Source organism: Lissotriton helveticus, chromosome 1_1 (genome assembly GCF_964261635.1).
Source record: "Lissotriton helveticus chromosome 1_1, aLisHel1.1, whole genome shotgun sequence".
Classification (NCBI taxonomy): Eukaryota; Metazoa; Chordata; class Amphibia; order Caudata; family Salamandridae; genus Lissotriton; species Lissotriton helveticus.
The window spans coordinates 50,586,547-50,607,290 of NC_136057.1; the positions used below are offsets into that span (position 1 = coordinate 50,586,547).

The window sequence follows — 20,744 nt, forward strand, 5'->3', positions numbered from 1 at the left end:
TGAATGCTTCGCAATGATGTATGTGGCATGATTGTGTCGTGTACGGAAGTGCCACTTCTAGGAGTTGGCATATTAGTGTAAAATATGCCTGGCGTGTGATTGGCTGGGGCTGGCTGGGATGCCAGGCTCCATGAGTGTGTGTGGGTCTGCCCCGGTGGTGAATGGAGAGATTAGCATGCTGATGTGAGGGAGGGGCTGCACATGTGTCCTGAATGAGGCTGGGTTTTCCCCACACAATGCTAGCTCCGCCCCCTGTGGTGCGTCTAACGACCCTAGCCCTGCCAGTGAATAGAGTGAGGGGCTGAGCCCATCACAGTGCTCACAAACCAGCTGCGCCTGGTTTTGCCCCCCACCCTGCACCTTTAGACAAAGGATTTGTCTGTATAAAAAGAGGCTGTGACCTCTTGAAAAATGTTCTGTTCCAGGATCCTGATAGGAGGGAGCTGCTGCTGGTGGGGCCCAGGAGGGACCGCCATGGGGGCTGTCTCCTGCCCTGTGCGCTGGCCCCTGGGCCCTGCATGCCCCTTCTGATGCCCAGGACCTTCTGCTGTGCCTTTGTCCTTGCCCCAGGGCTGTGGCTACCCCTAGCGCTTGAGAGCGCTGTAATTAGCTACTAGCACCGTGAGCGCTTTATTTCTAGCCCTGGGCAGAGCGCTGTCATTTTCCTTCGGAGGGAAGCGCTACTGCCCTTTGTCTGCCTGAGTGCTTCGTGTGCACTCTTATCTTATTGACGGGTGCCAGCCCGATTATGGCGCCCTGAGCGAGTGCCCACCTCGCTTTAGAGTTTAATTGAAGCCGGTGCCCACCCGGCATTTGCCCCGCAAAGTGCGCAAAATTGTCCCTGTTGCCGCCCGGCCGCGACCAGGAAGTCAGGCAGGCCGCGGGCGGGACTGCTGGACACCACGTGACATCATTTCCCGGGCCGCGCTCCGATTGGCTGCCGGCCCGGGATATCCTTGTGACGTCACTCCCCGGGCCGCGCTGGGATTGGCTGCCGGCCCGAGGAGATTCCGAGGTGCCGCCAGGAGAGTGAAAAAGAAGCAGGTAGCGGCGGGAGCCTACTCCGCGCGCCTGCATGGCCGAAAGTAAAGCGTCCCCACCCCCCCTCCCGGGGCTCCCAGGAGCGAGGGAGAGCCCCAGAGAGTGAGAGGAGGCCGCATCGTCCAAGAGCCCCCGAGGAGCGGGAGCTCTCGTGAGAGACGCCAGAGACGCGACCCGGTGAGTGCCTTGCAGGAGAGGAGGGGCGTCGGGGCACATTGCCGGTGCCCGCCCCTCCCCTCCAGAGCGAGTACCGTTATGCTGAGAGGCCCGTGAGGCCTCACGTAATACTGAGTCCCCCGGGAGGGACTCCGCCTACCCCCCACATTGCTTCAGAGCCCAGGAGCGGCTCCCCCATGGGCATTTGCTAATCCGAGCCCACGAGGCGCAGCAGGCCTTTCGTGTGCGAGCCCAGAGAGGCCCAGGGGGCATCTCTTTATTCAGAGCCCAAAGAGACTCCCAGCCCCCATTTATTTTAGAGCCCAGAGAGGCTCTCGAGTGCCATTATTGTTGTTGAGCCCAGCGAGGCTCCCACATTGGCCCCATTGTTGTTCTTGAGCCCTGGAAGGCTCCAACGTTATCCCCACCAGTGTTCCTTCAGCTGCCCAGCACTTAGTGGGCAGCTGCTCCGTTTAGGACCCTGACATTTGGGACAGTCACAGGTGGGGACTTATGTGAGTTTGGCGCAATTGTTCTTTTGCTGCACCTCTGAATGTGTTTTTATACGTCATGTGCCTTGTTCTTACACCTCTGAATGTGTTGTTGATGCATCATGTGTTTTCCTTCCTTATACCGCTGAATGTATGTTATGCATCATGTGTTATGTGCTTATACCCCTACAGGTATTGTGATACTTAGGTGGTTGTTTTCTTGCTAGTACAGGTGGTGCTAGTGAGGTCCCGGTTCCCTGCGTGACCTGTTACTAAGGTGGTTAGGATTGCATAGGTGGTACTTACTGGTTACCAGTGATTACTGGTTGTGTGCGTTATGTTCTATTTTATGCTACAGTGATTTGTATTCTAAGTTCTAAAAGTGCTGATTCCTGACAGTGGTCCAGGTGGCCCTGTCTTGTACATATGCCCTGTAAATTCTGCCCGTGCCTGTTGGCACATTGTAAAGTGTGTGTTTTTATCTAATGTGTTTTGGTATAATACAAAGGCTATTTTTATATATATCCTAACAACAAAAGAACCGGGGGTCTATAACGGAGCTTCAAGTACTCCAAGCTGCTGCAAAACTCCCACATAAGTGAGTTAGGCGCTAATAGAGCTATATAAGTCTCTATATCAGAATGTGTGCCAGGACAAACCTGTCGAAGGACCTACTGAGATTGTTGGTAAGACCCGTACAGAGATGTGTTGGATTCCCATCAAATAGGTATGTAGATCAAGTGTTCTCATTTGGTCATCCAAAAATGGGGTGGTATGTCTCTTGATAAATGAGACCCATCCATCGCCCTTACTCAATTGGGTCGCACCATCAATCGCTAAGGTACCCATGAACAAATGATAAAGATGGGATTGAGTGCAGTGCAAAAATCAAAAGATGTGTGAGTTAAAAACAAGGGGTAAAAGGATCAATAGGCGAAAAACTCTAATGTAATTTGTCCTTTCCCTCAAACAAACAAGAACAATGCAGAGGAAGCAGTCTAAACATATAACTGCATTTACAAGGCCAACATGTTTCAGCCGGTAGGGACAAGATCCCATGGCTTTCTTCAGGGCCAGAGTTCTAAGCATTAGCTACTGCACAATCTGTAAAGGATATACATAAATAGTCCAAAATCGTGTTCCTCTGTACCAAACGGTGTCTCTTACATCTGTTAACAAGAAACAAGAAATAAAATGTAGTAAGTCCTATCAAAACAGGAAAGACCTGGCACTGGCGTCTACTAATTAAGCCAGTTTATTTTATTAATGTTACTCACCTGAATAGTACAGGGAGTGTACCTCACCTCTCCTGGAACCCAGCTCAGGAAAAAGGAGGCCCCGCTCTGTGAAGGCAAGGAAGGGGTAATGAACGGAAGGGTGGACAGTACTACTCTATCTCTCCCTCCAATACATAATATGGCCCCTATAACAGTCAAGCTTCACAGAGCCACAAAAAATCCTAAGGGTGGAATAAGTCACAGAGCCCATAAAAGTCCAAGGTTCCCAAGATCCATCACTTAATGTAAAAAGCTTTCCTCTAAATAGGAGTGTCCTCAATAGGAGGGAGCTAAACTGTAGCAGGTTTAGATATGGGCTAGCAAAAGTTTGACAGACCAAGCCTGGTCTCATATCCCAGAAACATATGTGAACCAGTCTATGCCACCCCAAAAGAAAAAAGGCCAAAAATAAATCCTAATGAGCCACTAACCTGTCCGGCGTTGTCTCATTGCAGGACCTGAGCTTCGCGGGAGGCAAAAATGGCTGCCCACAGGAAGCTTATAAAGGAGATAGGGGCGGAGTATCACGTACTCTCGCGGGATTCGATTGAACTACAGAGTGATGTCACAATCCACTGTGTTGTAGTTCACCCACGAACTACAAGATGACATCATTACGGCCATCTTTGTAGTTTGAACTAGTTCAAAAATAAAGGTGCTTTATTTAACCATAGCACAAGTGTTTGCAAGCGCGAAATAGTCGACCGAGCTGATGTCTATTTATAAAGATCCATCAAAGTGGTCTCTGATAATGATCCCCAAATGAATCCTAAAGAAAGGTAGCCAATGGTGGGAAGGGGGGAGGAGGAGGAGGGGGGCTGAATCATCCGCCCCTCACTTCAAAAACTGAAGTTGTAGAGGGCTGTCAAAACAGAACAATATTGTGCTGTGCCTGCCATATCAGAATAATGATGTTGCTTGTTAGTTCAAACTCACATATAGGCAAACAGTGTGCCAAGGGTATATCTGTAGAGAGCCCTAAAGGACCAAAGTGAAGGTGGGTGACCCTAGACTCAAAGGAAACTGAACCTAATACCTCCCCAGAAGATTCAGTGGTGCAGACTAGAGCACACAGTGTCCCTAGCGAAAGAACTACCTCCATAAAGTGTAGTCTAAGAGAAAGACCCGCAGCTGGCAGCTGCTCTAAACAGTAAAACACAAACAGTTGAAGAAGGGTCTGAGGGAAATTTATAGACCTGCCCAGTTCGTATCCCCCTAACTGTAATCCAAACAACAAAAGAACCGGGGGTCTATAACGGAGCTTCAAGTACTCCGAGCTGCTGCAAAACTCCTACATAAGTGAGTTAGGCGCTAATAGAGCTATATAAGTCTCTATATCATTTTTATATATAACCTTGTGTGGAGTTTCCTTTGTGGTGGGCCTTGGGTGTTGTTGCTGGGGTGCGTGCGCAAATACTTAACTCACATAGCCTCCAAGTTTAGCCTTGCTGCTCGCGCCACGTTACCTAGAGGGTGAGCAGGGGTTATCTTGGCGTGTAACTCCCTTGCCCTGACTTAGGAGTGGTGGTCTCTGACTGACTTTGGCGCAAGCCCTGGCCAGCTAGGGATCCCATTTCTAACAGTGTCCTAGTCTAAACGGGTTTTGTCGTAGTCCATCCGGAAGTGCCCTTAAATAGTATCTTTGTAACTTTTACGTTTCCCATTATAAGTCAATGGTAACTCGTGACTGTGTTTAGGCACTGCACGCATCTCCTGTGGGTCTCCTACTTCCTAACCTTTGGTTGTTTCGTGTAGCCCCAGCGATTCCCTAGGCCCTAGGTCTACTTACTATTTCTGTTGTGGTTCTTATACCACTATTTTAGTATATGGTTTGTGAGGCCCCTAGGGCAAAACTGTATTTGTGCAATTTATCGTATGCTAATTAAGTAACTTGTGATGTACTTTTACCTCTGACCTCATAAAGAGTGCAGAGGGGTTGTGTTTAGAATACATACATATATATTTGATATATACCTTGTGTGGTGTCCTTTCATTTGATACTCAAGGGATTATAATTGGTAAAACAGCTTGCTTCACATGCTCTCTGAAGTCTTAGCCTATAACTGCTGGTCCATGCTACCACTAGGATAGCTTTCTATAAGGTTGACTTAACACCCACCATCAATAAGGGTCGATTCGACTGGTGCAAGGTGCCCACTAGAACTAGTGGACATCATATGCCAGGCTAACTTCTCACACCAGGTCTAGAATTGAAGCAGCTGTTTAAACCAACAAATGGAACTTTGATTTTCTTTCTTCTGCTCTATTTTGCTAGCTTACTGTGACAAGCAGAGAGAACATGCTTATTTATTCAACTTATTAAGCTCGGAACGCCTGCGCGGCGCGGATTCCGCGCCTGCGCTGAGCGTTCCATTGAGCGGGCAGGGCCGTGATGGAACCGCTCCGTCATGAGCACAGCGCGACCGCGGCTGATGACGGAGTGGTTCCGTCACCAGCAGGGGAGGGGTTAAAGATCCATTAAGGTGGTATAACAAAACCAACTAAAATGTCACTTTAACCTTATTCAGTGAAATATATTAGGGATAAAGTACCTCGTCACATATTATAAGGATATTGCATGTCAGCGAGGAGTTCCATAACTATTATCAGGTCCGTGGAATTTTTGAGCTCAAGACCCGCCGAGGCGGGGAATTGAACCCTGATCCCGGGCTAGACCTCTGCATCAGGGTCTGCCGCTCTAACCATTGAGCCACACTTCTCCCTTCGCCCCCTTTGCACTGAGGCAGAATAGCCGCCGCAGTGAAGGGGTTAAAAAAAACAACTAGAAAAGGTGCTTAAAAAACAAGGGTGAAGTGCATTTAGAGTAAAAACTTAAAACCGATCAAACCACTGCAATATGCAAGCTATAGTTAGAACCACAATCCATAACTCGCACTATGGGTGTACAAACCCTAACTCAGCATTTTACATGAGAGGATGCGATGACATTTTACATACTTAAAGAGTTTACTAAAGGCAGGATGCTGCTGTAGGGGATCATCGCTACTTTTATCTTCCCTTAAAACCATTCATAGCACACTTGGGACTGAGCTAGAAGGCGGGTGGGTGAACTCACAAGTCACATAACAAATCATTTTGTGTATCTGTCTATCATGAGGTGGTGTGCACTTGTGGAGAACCCTGAAGTGACAACAACATCCCTGGTTGTCCCGGCTGTTGAGGCTGAATACAGACTAGAATTTTTATAACAGGAACTGGAGATGACTGCGTCTTACCCAATGTAACTGTGCAACAGGAAACACTTCCCTCTCTAGACTGCGCATGTCTGCTATTCTCAATAAACACCACATCACTTGCATCCGACTATTACGTGCGATTCCGGCCAGTAACTCTTCCCATGAATAGCTCCATTTCCAGTTATTATTATTATTATTATTATTATTATTATAATTGAGCTTATAGAGCGCACAGCTACCCGTAGGTTTCCCGGCGCTAAGAACCGGATGAGGGTAAAAGCCGGCAAGGATTGAGACTCGTAAGATAAAAGAACAGCCTATTGGTTAAACAACCAGGTCTTTAAATCCTTGCGGAATTTAAGGTAACTTGGTTCAGCGCGCAGGAGAAAGGGAAGGGAATTCCAGAGGGAGGGTGCCAAGTAAGCAAAAGACCGACCACCCATTCTGTGCTGGTTGAAGGAGCGAAGAATGCGCGAGGGACAGTATTGGTGAACTAGATTCCTAAGATAAAGTGGAGCGCTGCCGGTATGGATTTTGTACATGAAGCATAAGGCCTTAAACTTTGAGCGGCACTCAATGTGAAGCCAGTGAAGGTTCTTTAAGGACAGAGATGTGGAAGATTTATTAGGAAGTTTGCAGAGAAGCCCGACGGCCATGTTCTGCACCCTCTGCAATTTACGAGTTACTTCTTTACATGCGCCTAAGTAGAGGACATTACCGTAGTCCAGTCTAGATGTAATTAGGGCCTGAACTACGGTTTTCTGTGTGTCCTGAGAAAGCATCCAGGTGATCTTCTTAAGCCACTTGAGAATCGTAACACAAGTGGAGGCGACTTTAACCGCTTGTTGCTTCATAGACATCTGGTCATCGAAGATAATGCCGAGGTAACGGGCCGTTTTGGAGGGGGCAGGAAGAGGACCCATTTGAGAAGGCCAGTGATGAGATCCCCACAGAACTGTATTGTTACCAAACAGAAGAAGTTCTGTTTTTCCCCCATTGAGTTTTAACTTGTTGTCATACATCCATTTGGCAATGTTGTTAAGTCCTGAACATAAGGAGGAAGACGTGGAATGAGAATTATCAGAAAGTGAGTAGATAATCTGGGTGTCATCAGCGTAAGAATAAATGGTGAGCCCAGATTGTTCTGCAATCGTGGCCAAAGGGATGATATACATATTAATTAATAAGAGACTCAAAATGGAGCCTTGGGGAATGCCGCATTTCGAGTTGTGTGTTCTGGAGGTTGATGTAGTGGAGAAAACTTGAAAGGTTCGATCAAAAAGAAAGCTAGCAAGCCATTTCAGAGCTGAGCCAGTGATGCCATAGGACTGTAGGGTGTTGAGAAGGATGGGGTGGGAAACCGTATTGAATGCGGCACTAAGGTCGAGCAAAATGAGTTCCACGGTTTCCCCTTTGTCAACCTGGCATCGGATGGTCTCAGAGACACCTAGAAGTGTTGATTCGGTCGAAAAGCCTGACCTAAACTCAGATTGAGAAGGATGAAGAAGATTCCTAGATTCGGTGTATTTGGTGAGTTGAGTGTTAATATGTTTTTCAAGAATTTTAGAAAAAAACGGAAGGAGTGAGATGGGACGGAAATTTGAAGGATTTTCAGAGTCAGCATTGGCCTTTTTTAGTAAAGGTAGAATCATGGCATGATTCCATGCATTAGGGACCTTGGCTTTCCTTAAGGATGTGTTAAGTAATTCTAGTATAAGGGTATGGGTAGAAGTGTCCAGGGCTCGTAAAATTTGAGGGGGAATGGGATCCTTAGGGGAACCTGATTTAATGTTGCCAATGATGTCATAAAGTGTGTTAATATTTAAAGAGTCCCAAGTTGTGAGCTGCTGGGAGGAACTACTGAATGATAGCTTCAGTTCCTCAGATGCACTGGCCGTGGCCATTGCAGGCTGTTCCGAGGGTGAATATATAAGGGTTGGGTCTCCAAAATCAGCATAGATGTTATCAATTTTTGAAATGAAGAATTCTGCCAGGGTATTGCATTGCATTGTGTCAGGACATGGGGCTTTTGGCTGACATAAAGCACCCGAGAGCTTCCTCAGCCTTGAATGGGGACGAACAAGGAAGGACGAGAGCTACTGACTTTTTTCTCTCATGAAGAGTCCCATAAACAGGCCTGTTTCTGCACAGGAATTATGCAGTCCTGTGTGGAAACAGAGGCAGAGAACGCAGGGACACATCTGCACCCTGTGTACTCATACTCTGGAGGTCAGTATCGCTCAGTGGGTTCCACCCAAACCATATTAATCCCCTCGGAGACTTTCTAAAATCTGCACATATGCATTTTGAAGAGGTTACCTGTGTTAGTATGCACTCTGAGTTTCTATGTATAGCGAAACACATACCTGGGGTGGCTTTGGACGGCAATAAATGTGACTGTGTTGGTCCTGTCTCCATTGAATCTGAGGGGGCGTCTTCATCTGCAGTAATTGTGTCCAGTTCTACGCATGATGGGGGCACAGGCTGACCCCGCTCTTCAGGACAGAGCAGTTCTGCCTTGCAGTTCTGATGTTGTTGCTGTGATTCAGGGTGCAGTGGTTTGAGTATGTAGCTCTGATCTGAACCCTGTGCATCAGTACAGGCTGGTTCTAGCGTGTACTTCAGACTTGAATCCTGCTCCTCAGGGTGCAGTGGTTCCACCGCGTAGTTTTGATCTGGTTTCTGTGCTTCAGGACGCTTTGATTCCAGCTCTTGATCCAGTGCCGCAATGTGCAGTGGTTCTAGCTTGTACTTTTGATCTGAACCCGGTGCATCTGCATAGGTCTGTTCTAGCTTGTCTTTCTGCTCTGGTTCCTGTGCTTCAGGGCGCATTGATTCCAGCTCGTAGTTCACGTTTGGATCCTGCACATAAGGAAGCTCCTGCTTCAAGCATAAGTGTTGCTGTAGGCACTGGGTTTGTTGTGACCCCAACTCATCAAAGGACAACAGCCCAGACTCTAAGTGATCGTCTGGTGCCTTCCCATCAGGTGACACGGGTTGTAAGCTGCGGTTCTCCTGTGGATCTTGGAAATCAAAACACATCAATTCTTCCTTCAAGGGATCATCAGGTCTGTTCCCATCTGGCAGCGCGGGTTGTATACAGTGGTTTTGCTGTGGTTCGTGTCCATCAGGAAATAGTGGGTGTGGGCAGAGGTTCTGTTGCTGATCCCAGCTATTATCAGACAATGGGGATTGTTCTTGCTTCAGGGGCTCATTGTGTTCTTTCTTTTCTGGGAACGCCAATTGTATGCGGTGGTCTTGCTGTGGTGTCTGCCCATCAACAAATTCTGAGTCAAGACACCACCTTACCTCCAGTGATCTGCCTGGAGGATCTGTCTGAGGGCACCTGGATAAAGTACAATCCTGCTGTACTCCATTTCCATCAGGAAAACCAGTTTGCATGCACCGGTCTTGCTTCAACTTGTGTACGTCTGGAAAACCAAGCTGCATGCACTCGTCCGGCTGCAACTCGTTTACATCTGGAAACTCAGGTTGCACGCACTGGTCCTGCTGTGGGTCACATCGATGTAGAAACATTGACTGTAGACAAAGGTTTGGCTCCTCTGGACGCCCTTGAACATTGGTCGGAGAAGAGAACGTACAGTCCTGCTTTGGTGTATGCCCATCAGAGAACACCTGCTGAAGGCACAAGCTCGGTCCACCTGGCCTGTCCAGTTGAGGTGTCGCAGGAGACCCGCTAACAGCACATTCTCTAATGCTCGCCGGACAGACCACCTCCAAAGACACTGCGCCATTATCTAGGTAACCTTGATCCTTTTCTATCCAGATTTTCTTAATCAGCCCAGCGACTCTAGAAGGTACGCCCTCCACAGTATTCATCAAGTTATCCAGTTTGGCTTCCAACTCCTCCAGCATGGATAAAAGGATAATGTGCGGCAGGCCCTCTGAAAGCGATTTCAGCTTCTGGTCCCTCTGAGTATCATTTTGCGATCTTGAAGCTGAGACGTCATGAAGAGGTAAAGATGGGACTGTGGCTCTTACGGATTCACGTGAACACTGCGCTGTCACTTTCTTTTCTGGAGCCCGTCTTCTCCCTATTCTGGAAAATTGATGTTCGAGTCTCAAGTGTCTGCAGAGGAGAGGAAAAGAGAAAAGACAACACGTTATCACAGCTTCGGTATAGACAGGTGAGTGACAGAGATAATGCTGTCTGCTTGCGGATGATGCCGGATTGTTAGCCGGCAGAGCCCACTTAGAGTGCAGCCATCTTGCAGCCGGCCAGGCCGCGCCCTCCTACATAGGGGTACATTATAAGCTCCTTTACCACGCATACCATTGCCATGCATACCTTTGCATCTCATTTTCAAAATATCTGAAAATATACAGTTTTATTATAAAAAAAATAAAAGGCATTTTATTTAAGTAAGGTATGTAAAACGAGGCAGCCCAGTAATATTTTACAAACAATATTCTGCATTAAAACATTGATAAAATAATGTCACAATACAACTATCGCCTAAATCAGTGTGTTTACATTGTTTTCATTTGTACTGTAGTCCTTCATTTATTTTATCCCTATATGTAAAGCTAGTCTACAATCAAAATCTGTTGTTATATATGAGAAGGGTTAAAAAAACAAATCACCAAACGAAAAAAATATAAATTTGGTCAGATTCTAAACCACATTAAAAAACACATTCCAAAACATACTTTATTTTAAACGTATAAATTCAGCCGTCCATCATTTGTCCTCAGTGGTTCGCTGACTTTGCTCGTGACCAGACGCTTGAGATAGAGGAGGACTCCAGTCACAGTTTGCTGTTCACACAGGGCCATCTATAAAATACTCCTTCCTGTCTCACCAACCCCAGTGTGATCAGAGGAAATTGTGAATTTCTAAAACCAGAAAAAAATTCAATCATTAAAATTTAACAATATCCATTACATAGTTCATATATTATGAAAGGCACTAATTTGACATTTGTTTTCAACGTATGTCTGTTCCTTAGTCTGCTCAAATTGCACACTTATGAAAAAAAATAGAATACTGTAACAGCCTTGCAGCAATGAAAGGTTTATAATACCCTGGCAGACAAGACTGCGCTATCATCCTCACTTGCACTGTACACTCTCTTTTGCAATATTCAGTTCAGTGACTGAAGCACGCGCCAACACACCAAACCTCTCTACAGGATCTACAAAATGCTTGTTATGTTATTGCATATGTAGAGCGTATGCTCAATCTGAGGTTTCTTGGATCTGAAGCAGAAATAAATAAAAGTGGAGACAATGAATCAGACCAGGGAAGAATGTAGGATGAGTAGGTTTTTTTTTTTATGAGATTTCTGGAAAAACAAAATGGTTTTCACCGGGAGAGAGATCCGAATGGAAGGAGCTTGTACCAAAGCTGCTTCCACCTGATCTGATCTTCTGTAATTTCGGAATAGACAGTAAATTCAAGTGAGGCAATCTCTGATTTTGTACGGGTGTATGCATTTCCACCTGGTCTGCAATGAAGTGAGGGGCTAGACCTCTCAACTCTTTAGGGCTGAGGCAGAGGGTCTCAGAGTGCATTTGTTATTTCAATACAGGTGTGGCGCGTGCCCACCTCTGAAGATGATGTAGAAAAGAAGCTGCGTCGCTGTGAATTACTTTTAGTCTATGAATAGTGATACTGGGTATTCTTACATATACTCGGTTGGCATAATGCGATCTAGATAGGACTGCGGCCACCGCTATTGCTTTTCTTGCCTAAAGTGGGAGAAGGGGGGTTAGTTTCTCAAGTAGTTTCGTATAAATCTGCATTTACATCCTACTGCTCCAGCAGCTGGTTCTTGCTAAGATTGATATCGATTATCACTCAGAGACTTTTAGCTGTGGATTAAGGATCCGGTAACAATCTCATTTTTATTGGTGTGTAACGTTGGCTCCAAACGTTGGTCTTATTCTTTCGAATTACAATCTCAGTTTTGTCAATATTCAGTTTTAGTGGATTCAACCTCATCAAGTGATCATCAAATTGCATCATATTCTGAACCTGGAGTGGTGAGGCTGACATTCCATTGATAAGAATTATCTGAGAGCTGATGTATTTATAAAGCCTGGAACCTCTTGAAGACAGTTCTCTGACCAATAGTTTTTGCAGGTTAAGGGAGCAGAGCTATTGCCCTATAATTCTTGGTTATATCCGGGACTTCTCCCTGGTTTTTCAGTAACATGAGCTCTACAGCATTTTGAAAAGCGCTTGGAGCGATAGCTTGAGCTGCTGAATTGATGAAAACGCTCTGCAGGGGACTGCTCAAGACCTGGCTTTTCGATGGATAAACAGCACCCTCAGCGCCCAGATATCTTTGGGGTGCACCTTATAAATGCTGATTGATTGATTCTTGAGATCAGAGATCCTATGACTGCTTGAGGGCAAGGGTCAGTTGGTGACCCGCATTTGACCTTGATCATAAATTCATGGAGATAGTTTATTTCTTCAAACGAGGATAAGGTGGTTGAGTTCTTTCAGACTTAACTTTAGAATTACTGCTGCTGCGTATGTGTAGCAGGGGGACCAGACTCATAGAACCCTCCCCCACCCCCCCAACAACTGAATGGTGGGTCACTGACTCTACAAATCTCCCCTCTCTTCACTTACCCCAGAGCGAGTGGAACACGGACACAGAGCCGCTCTGTATTATTATTATTATTATTAATGACATTTGTTAAGCGCATGGTTGCACAAGGAACAGTGCGTCCCCGCGCTGAAAATCCCACTAATCATCGCATCAGCTTAGCTCAGGGAGGAGGATCACTAGGACCGTGGGGAAAACTAAACTAATTATGCCTTGGGGAAGAGATGGGTTTTCAACCTCTGTCTGAACCTTGCTTCAGACGGTTCCATCCTCAATTCGATGGGCAGGCATTTCCAATCTTTACTGGCCAGGCAACTAAAGGACCGTCCTCCCATCTTTGCTCTGTGTATCCGGGGAACCACTAATAGCATGCTGCCCATCTACCTAAGAAGGCGCGAAGGACGATAGATTGGAAGCAAATCCTGGCGATATGAAGGTGCTTTTTTGTGAGCTATGCGATGGGTAATGCACATGGTTTTAAATTTGATGCGTTCCTTAATTGGAAGCCAATGCAGGGAACGCAAAGCATGTCTCCCAGAGGCCCTCCTAGGGAGGTTCAGGACAAGCCTGGCAGCTGCGTTCTGGACGCGTTGCAACTGCATTAGGCCTTTTTTACTGAGTCCACATAGCAGGGAGTTCCCATAATCCAAATGGGAGGTGACCAAGGCATGTACCATTGTTTTTCTGATGCTGGGAGACAGTAGGGCAAGGATTTTCCTCAGGACCTTCAAAATGCCATAGCATCTGCCAGCAACATTACCAACATGATTAGTGTAGGCTAGGTTAGAATCAAGAAGTATGCCAAGATTTTTGACTGTGTCCACCGGGGCAGGGACAGTGCCCAGTTCTACGGGCCACCAAGCGGATGTCCAGATGGAAGGACAGGGACCAACGATAAGAACTTCCGTCTTATTACCATTGAGGCGGAGATAGTTCTGCTTCATCCACCCATCAAGTGCCACCAAGCAGGTCGAGAATTTCTCAGCATCCACAACTGGATCATGGGACAGATTGATCACCAGTTGTGTATCGTCTGCATAAGAGACTATGGCAACACCATATGACTCCACCAGTTTGGCAAGGGGTTCCATGTACAGATTGAATAACGTGGGGCTCAGAATCGAGCCCTGTGGAACCCCTTGTCTAAGACATCTTATACTGGATTTGCATGGTGGGCAGTGCACTTGAAATCTCCTGTTCTTGAGGAAGGAGATCAACCACTCATGAGCAGGACCGGTTATTCCCTTCTCCCTCAGACGGTCCAGTAATACGGAGTGTGATACGGTGTCGAACGCCGCACTTAAGTCCAATAGGACCAGTGCGGCCGTGTGACCCTCATCAGCCCTACTCCGCAACAGTTCCGTGGATAGAAGAAGGGCGGTCTCAGTCGAATGTTTGGCCCTGAATCCCGATTGAGACGAGTGGAGGAGCTTATTTTCCTCCACAAAGCTCACCAGCTGTCGGTTAACCAATTTCTCTATTACCTTCGCACAATAGGGGAGGAGGGAGATTGGTCTAAGGTTGTCCAGTTGTGTCATGCTAATGTGTGCTTTCTTTTTTATCTTTTAAACACCCAAAGCTACACGGAAGGAGACGGCTCCTTTAACTGGGCATACTAAGAGTTCGAAGCCCCGCCCCTGGATGACGCAGGCCCAACCGGGTTGGATAAGAAGGAGGAAGGACGAGAGTCGGGGTGTGACGACACAGAGGAGGAAGTTCGTGTGGTGTTTGGGGAACGAGAGAGGAGCGGAGAGGGAGCTGACCGAGAAACGGAGACCAGAGTGAGAAGAGCGGGAGGAGTTGAGGCGCCAGGAGGCCACCGTCCCCACGAGTCGCCCAGCCACACTCCCGGAGTGTGGCTCAGTCAGGTATGGCAGGTGTGTCGAGCTGGGTGGGGAGGCGGGGAGACTCCGCTAACAGCTAGTTCGTTTTTTTTGAAGAACCAGCGCCTGTGGGCCACTAATTGTAAATACTGCGCTTCACTCCCTTTGAATTCTCCCCCTCCTACCTATATCACACTTCCCTCACTGTCATTCACCGACGTCCATTGTGTAAAGACCCATTGTATATACACTTGAACAGCGGGGATCCCTCACTCCTTGGTTCCCCCCCTTGGGCATTGTACATAGAGGACTGTTGCCTGACTGCCCCTTATCCTTTCTCTCCTGCATGTCCTACGGTGGAGAAACCCAGACAAAGCAGACGGGAGTGGGCCCCACGAGGAAAATATCTTCTAGATAAGACCCCCGGGTACAGCTGCAACAACGGACCCAGCTAGATTTTCATCACTATTCATGAGTGTGTGCTCCAATGCAGGCGAGGGGATCACCTAATAACGTACCCAACGAGGAGACAGGAAAGGAAGATCGCCGGATTCACGGCTTGTTATGGTCTAAGGTCCAGGGACATACGGACTCGATTGAGTAACGCTTACATGTTATTAGGTGATCCCCTCGCCTGCATTGGAGCACGCACTCATGAATAGTGACGAGTGGATTATATCGATCATGTTGTGTTTGCCTACGCGCTTCTAGATACGGCTTCCAGTGCATTAACACGGATTTTAGACGACATTGTGACTGCGTCCCAATTAAAGTTACCGAAGACACGTGGGAGGATCAGCTACAACCATTGAACGTACATGATACCCTTACCGGGTTGGAATTATCACCGGTCAAGTGGGATTACAATATACGCCATCATTGCAAGAAAGCCCTGAAGAGTCAGAGCAATCTGTACTCTGACGAAACACGTGTCGGCTGGCGAAAAGGTTTTTGGGCAATAAAACAGCGGAATATTGCTCAAACAAAAGAAGCGGAAAATATTATTTTCTAGGACGAAACTTATTGATGTCTGTTCAAAATACATTTTGTACCTAAATTGATTGTTGTGTGCATAGGAAATTGCGTTGAACATTCCGGATTAACACCAGACCAAACCATCGAAATCGCCGCCAATTATTCCAGGGCCCAACCCCGAACTCTTCCCTGAGACGCTGAAAAGACATCAAAAACTTCACAGGCACCAAAGATAGAAAAAAAAAAAAAAACGGGTCTGGAGCCCTTAGACCCAGACCCATCAAGATGGAAATTCCTCTAATGAAAGGACCACAATGTTTTGATTGTGGGGAATGGGGCCATATTGCACGCCTCTGCCCCAGGAGAAAAGCACCCGAAGTCCCCATGGAGGTGGGATACGTCCCGAGACCCGTACACCGCAGAGATGGGGCCATCATTTTATGTACGAGTCACTATCAGTTGCATAAGTATAAGGGCTCTGCTCGACTCAGGGTGCCGGCATTCAGTAGTACAAAAAGCACTAGTACTTCCAGAACAGGTTCTCCCAGACAAGCTAGTACATATCAGATGTGTTCTTGGTGATGTGAATCCTTATCCCCTAGCACAAGTAACCCTCCATCCCATGAGAAGGCCCCCTTGTACGGTGAAGGTAGGAGTGATAGAGTCCCTACCTGAGGACCTGATCATAGGGGTTGATAATCCCAGTTTTTTTTCCCCATTTCAAACAGAGGTAAGGGAGGTGACCTGTTCTCAGGACACCCCCGCGCCGCACGGCCACCAGCTGTGTGTGTGCCCGTCGCCCCTCGCTGCTTCTCGCAGCCTCGTTGTGCTTGCCTTGCCACCCTAGCCGCCTACCTCACTGTTCCCTGCCCCTCCGCCGTGTTATCGTAGCATATTGTGATTCTGTTGTTTATCTCATTGCTTTTGTTCTATCTCTGCTGTTGTCCCCCTGTGCCTGTGTGCTTTTTTAATAGCCTTTTGTATTTATTTGATTGTTGTCCCCCTGTGCCTTGCCCACCCCGCTCCCCGCTGCCGTTCTCGCGGCCATGCCCCCTTTTGTTTTGTGTCCTCCCCGCTCCCGCCTCCCAGCTGCTCCTCCCTCCCACTTGTCCATAAATGGCGACCGCGCGGCGCAGGTGAGTGTGACCTGTTCTCAGGACACCCCCGTGCCGCACGGCCACCAGCTGTGTGTGTGCCCCTCGCTGCTGCTCACAGCCTCCTTGTGCTTGCCTTGCCGCCTTAGCCGCCTGCCTCGCTGTTCCCTGCCCCTCCGCCGTGTTATCGTAGCATATTGTGATTCTGTTGTTTATCTCATTGCTTTTGTTCTATCTCTGCTGTTGTCCCCCTGTGCCTGTGTGCTTTTTTAATAGCCTGATGTAATTATTTGATTGTTGTCCCCCTGTGCCTTGCCCACCCCGCTCCCCGCTTCCCGCCGCCGTTCTCGTGGCCACGCCCCCTTTTGTTTTGTGTCCTCCCCGCTCCCGCCTCCCAGCTGCTCCTCCCTCCCACTTAACCATAAATGGCGACCGCGCGAACACGCAGCGGTCACGCGCAGCAGGCGCGCCGATTGTGCGCGAAGGCGCGCCAAAGGCAAGCCCGTCTGCGCCCATCTGTGACTGAACCGCGCCCAGCGCCAGAACCCCTGGCCCCCGTAGAGCCCTGCCCACACGATGGACCTACGACGCCGCCACCCTCAACGCACTCAACGCCGGCCGAACCACCGCCTGCTGCCGAGCCACCCCGAAACGCACCCACGGACCCTTCACCTGCCAAGCCTGCAAGTTCACCTGCCTCCGTACCTGCACCGCGCCCGCCAAGCCAAACTCCAGCAGCGACCTCAAGTGTGTCCTGCTCAACACCCGCTCCGTCCACAGACACGCCGTGGAAATCTGGAACCTCCTCGACACAACCTCACCAGACATCGCCTTCCTCACTGAAACATGGATGAACGCCTCCTCAGCCCCCGACATCGCCATCCCGGATGGCTACAAGATCATCAGGAGGGACTGCGTTAACCAGACCGGAGGAGGCATTGCCATCGTCCACAAAAACACCATCCGCATCACGACCGACGCCGACGACACCTTCGCCACCGCCGAACACCTCCACTTCCAGATTCACACCGACCCAAAGACGACCCTCAGAGGCACCCTCATCTACAGACCCCCGGGACCACGCACACAATTCAGCAAAGACGTCACGGACTTCATCAGCCCACACGCCCTCCCCTCCGCCGACTACATCCTCCTAGGGGACCTCAACTTCCACCTGGAGAACAACAAGGACCGCAACACCGTCACCCTGCTGGACAACCTCGCCAACCTCGGACTCAAGCAACTGGTGACCACCCCCACCCACTACGCCGGCCACACGCTTGATCCCGTCTTCTCATCCAGCAAGCACATCACCTTCAGCCACTCCACCGGACTCCACTGGACCGACCACAGCTGCGTCCACTTCAGCTTCAGAAAAACCACAACCCACCACCACCCGCAACAGGTTCCTCACAGGAGCTGGAGCAAGATCACCGCCGACCAGCTCACCACCTCCCTCAGCCAGAACCCACCTGCCAGCACATCGGACCCCAACGAAGCAGCCCGCAACTTCACGCAGTGGCTGACTGCCTGCGCCGACGACCTCGCACCACTGAAGAACCCGCCCAGCAGACCCAGAAGCAAGAAGGCCCCCTGGTTCCCTGACGAACTCAAGGACTCCAAGAAGACCTGCCGCACCCTCGAGAAAGCCTGGCTCCTTGACCGGACCACTGACAACATGACCGCCCTCAAACACGCCACCCGCAAGCACCACCAGCTCATCCGCACCACCAAGAAGAAATCACTGAAGGAGCGACTGGATAACAACGCCCACGACAGCAAGGAACTCTTCAGCATCGTCAAAGAGTTCTCCAAACCCAGCACCGGCAACAACAACATCACCCCCTCACAAGATCTCTGCGACTCCCTCGCCTCGTTCTTCCACCGCAAGATTGCCGACATCCACAAAAGTTTTGGTGCACCATCCACGTACCCAATCGTCGAACCAACACACCCCACCGCCACCCTCCGCACCTGGACCACAGTGACCACCGAAGACACAGCCCGCACGATGAACACCATCCACTCCAGATCTACCGACCCCTGCCCCCACCACGTCTTCAACAAGGCCGACTCCACCATCGCACCCCAACTCCGGGACATCATCAACGCCTCCTTCAACACGGCCACCTTCACGGAGAGCTGGAAGCATACCGAGCTCAGCGCCCTACTGAAAAAACCAACAGCGGACCCCACCGACCTCAAAAACGTCCGCCCCATCTTGCTCCTCCCTTTTCCAGCCAAAGTCATCGAGAAGATCGCCAAAAGACAGCTTGCCGCCTTCCTCGAGACGAACGGATCCCTCGACACCTCGCAGTCCGGTTTCAGAGCCAACCACAGCACCGAGACCGCCCTCATCGCAGCCACCGACGACATCCGAGCCCTGCTCGACAACGGGGAAACAGCGGCACTCATCCTCCTGGACCTCTCCGCAGCGTTCAACACTGTCTGCCACCGTACCCTAGTTCATCGCCTCAGCATGTGGACCTAGATCAGCTGCCCTCCTGCCTCGCGGGGTCCGCTTCTCGCGGTGGGCCTGGTCTACCTTACGCTGCCTGCTTTCCTGATTGCTACCTGGGAGCTGCGCACTACACGAGGGGCGCCGAGGGCCTCTCCATATCCTGCTCTGGTGAGTGTGGCTGCTGCTGGGGCTGCTCGTGGCGGGGTTGGGGGTCCATGTGCTGTACGGTCCGGCCCGGGCCTGCAGCAACACTAACTCTGCCTTGATTCCCAGCCGGGCACTATCCTGCGGCTGCTGGAGCCCGGGCCTGGTGCCTTGTGCGGCAGAGCACCTGCGCCTCCTCGCCGTGGCTTCTTCTGCTTGGCACCTGCTGCCGGTTGACTACAGGTGATCCTTTGTGGTGCGGTCAGCGGGGGACTGCACTCCGGCCGCCTGCCTTCGCGGCCCGTGGTGCCCTGCTCAGGCCACTCCTCTGCGCCTGGGATCAGCCGCCTACCCACCTCCTCTGCAGTATTAGCCCTGAGACTCGGCGGCAAGTTCTGGGCGGACTGTGCTGACGGCGCCTATCCCTCTGACCGGCATGTCTCCGCGCTGGCTGCTTTACTGAGGGTGAGGTGATCGGGAGTGATGCCCTGGACCTGCACTTTCCGCCAGCTGCATATGGTGGGGCCCTGCATTCACCGCATCGCCCCCGCTTCAGGAGCTTGGGGCCACCAGTGCATCCTGGACTCGCCCTGCTCAGGGCTGCTGTGGCTCTTATAAGTTGCACTACACGCCTTTCCCTCCACATCACACAGTGCCACTCTGGTCCTGAAGCCTACTTGACGCCAGCGGTCTGTACCACAGTGTACTCTCTGGACATCCTCACCACACGCTGGGAATTCGTCCCTGGGGAGCCACACTGCAGCTGTTCTATGATCCCTAGGTGTCGGTGCCTCCTGCCCTTTGGCGCCCTTCTGTGCCCACTGTGGGTTGCAACTGACTGCTGTTGCTGATTGGCGCTGTGTTCTCTACCAGTTCTGCTACCCTGACTGCCCCATCTGAGGGGTGGTGCTCGACCCGCTGTCCCCTGCGCTGCTGCCCCTCCTGAGCGCAGTCGAGCTTCTCTTCTTCCGGCGACCATTCGGCATGGGAAGGACTGTCTCGAAACAGCCCAAACTCGCCTTTGACCAGCGTGAATCGACTCGCCAGCACTGCACAGGTCCGGACGGGGGCGACTCTGCGGCCAACATGGAAGCTCCTCCGTCACGTGACGACGACCTAAAGGCGATTATGCAGGACATTAAATCAGCGGTCACTGGTTTCGTGGCTCAACTCGACCAACTCTCTGCACGTCTGGACTCGGTTAAAGCCCGGGTGAACTCTCATGACAATCGCCTACTCCATGCGGAGTCCCGGATCTCAGACATTGAGGATGCTGCCACGCAGGATCATCAGAAGATGCTCCAGATGGATAAAATACTGGACGTTAATCGAAGTAAGAATGAGGATTTGGAAGCACGCTCCCGCCGGAGCAACCTCCGTATCACGGGTGTGCCAGAATCTACCAAAATCTCCCGCATGGAGGATTTTGCGGAACAACTGGTTCGGGAATTATTTGGGGTCATTCTTTCTTCAGTCTTTATTGTGGAATGCGCCCATCACTCTC

At 49.8% G+C, this 20,744-nt stretch overlaps 1 protein-coding gene across 1 annotated transcript in view; it reads right to left on the reverse strand.

Moving 5' to 3' along the window:
• Positions 1 to 19,958, reverse strand: part of LOC144758122 (uncharacterized) — a 55,751-nt gene extending 35,793 nt beyond the window's left edge. Inside the window, 2 exon segments of the mRNA XM_078646413.1 lie at positions 8,529 to 10,252; positions 19,918 to 19,958. Coding sequence (XP_078502539.1) covers positions 8,529 to 10,252; positions 19,918 to 19,958 — 1,765 coding nt within the window.
• Between the last annotated feature and the right edge of the window lie 786 nt (positions 19,959 to 20,744).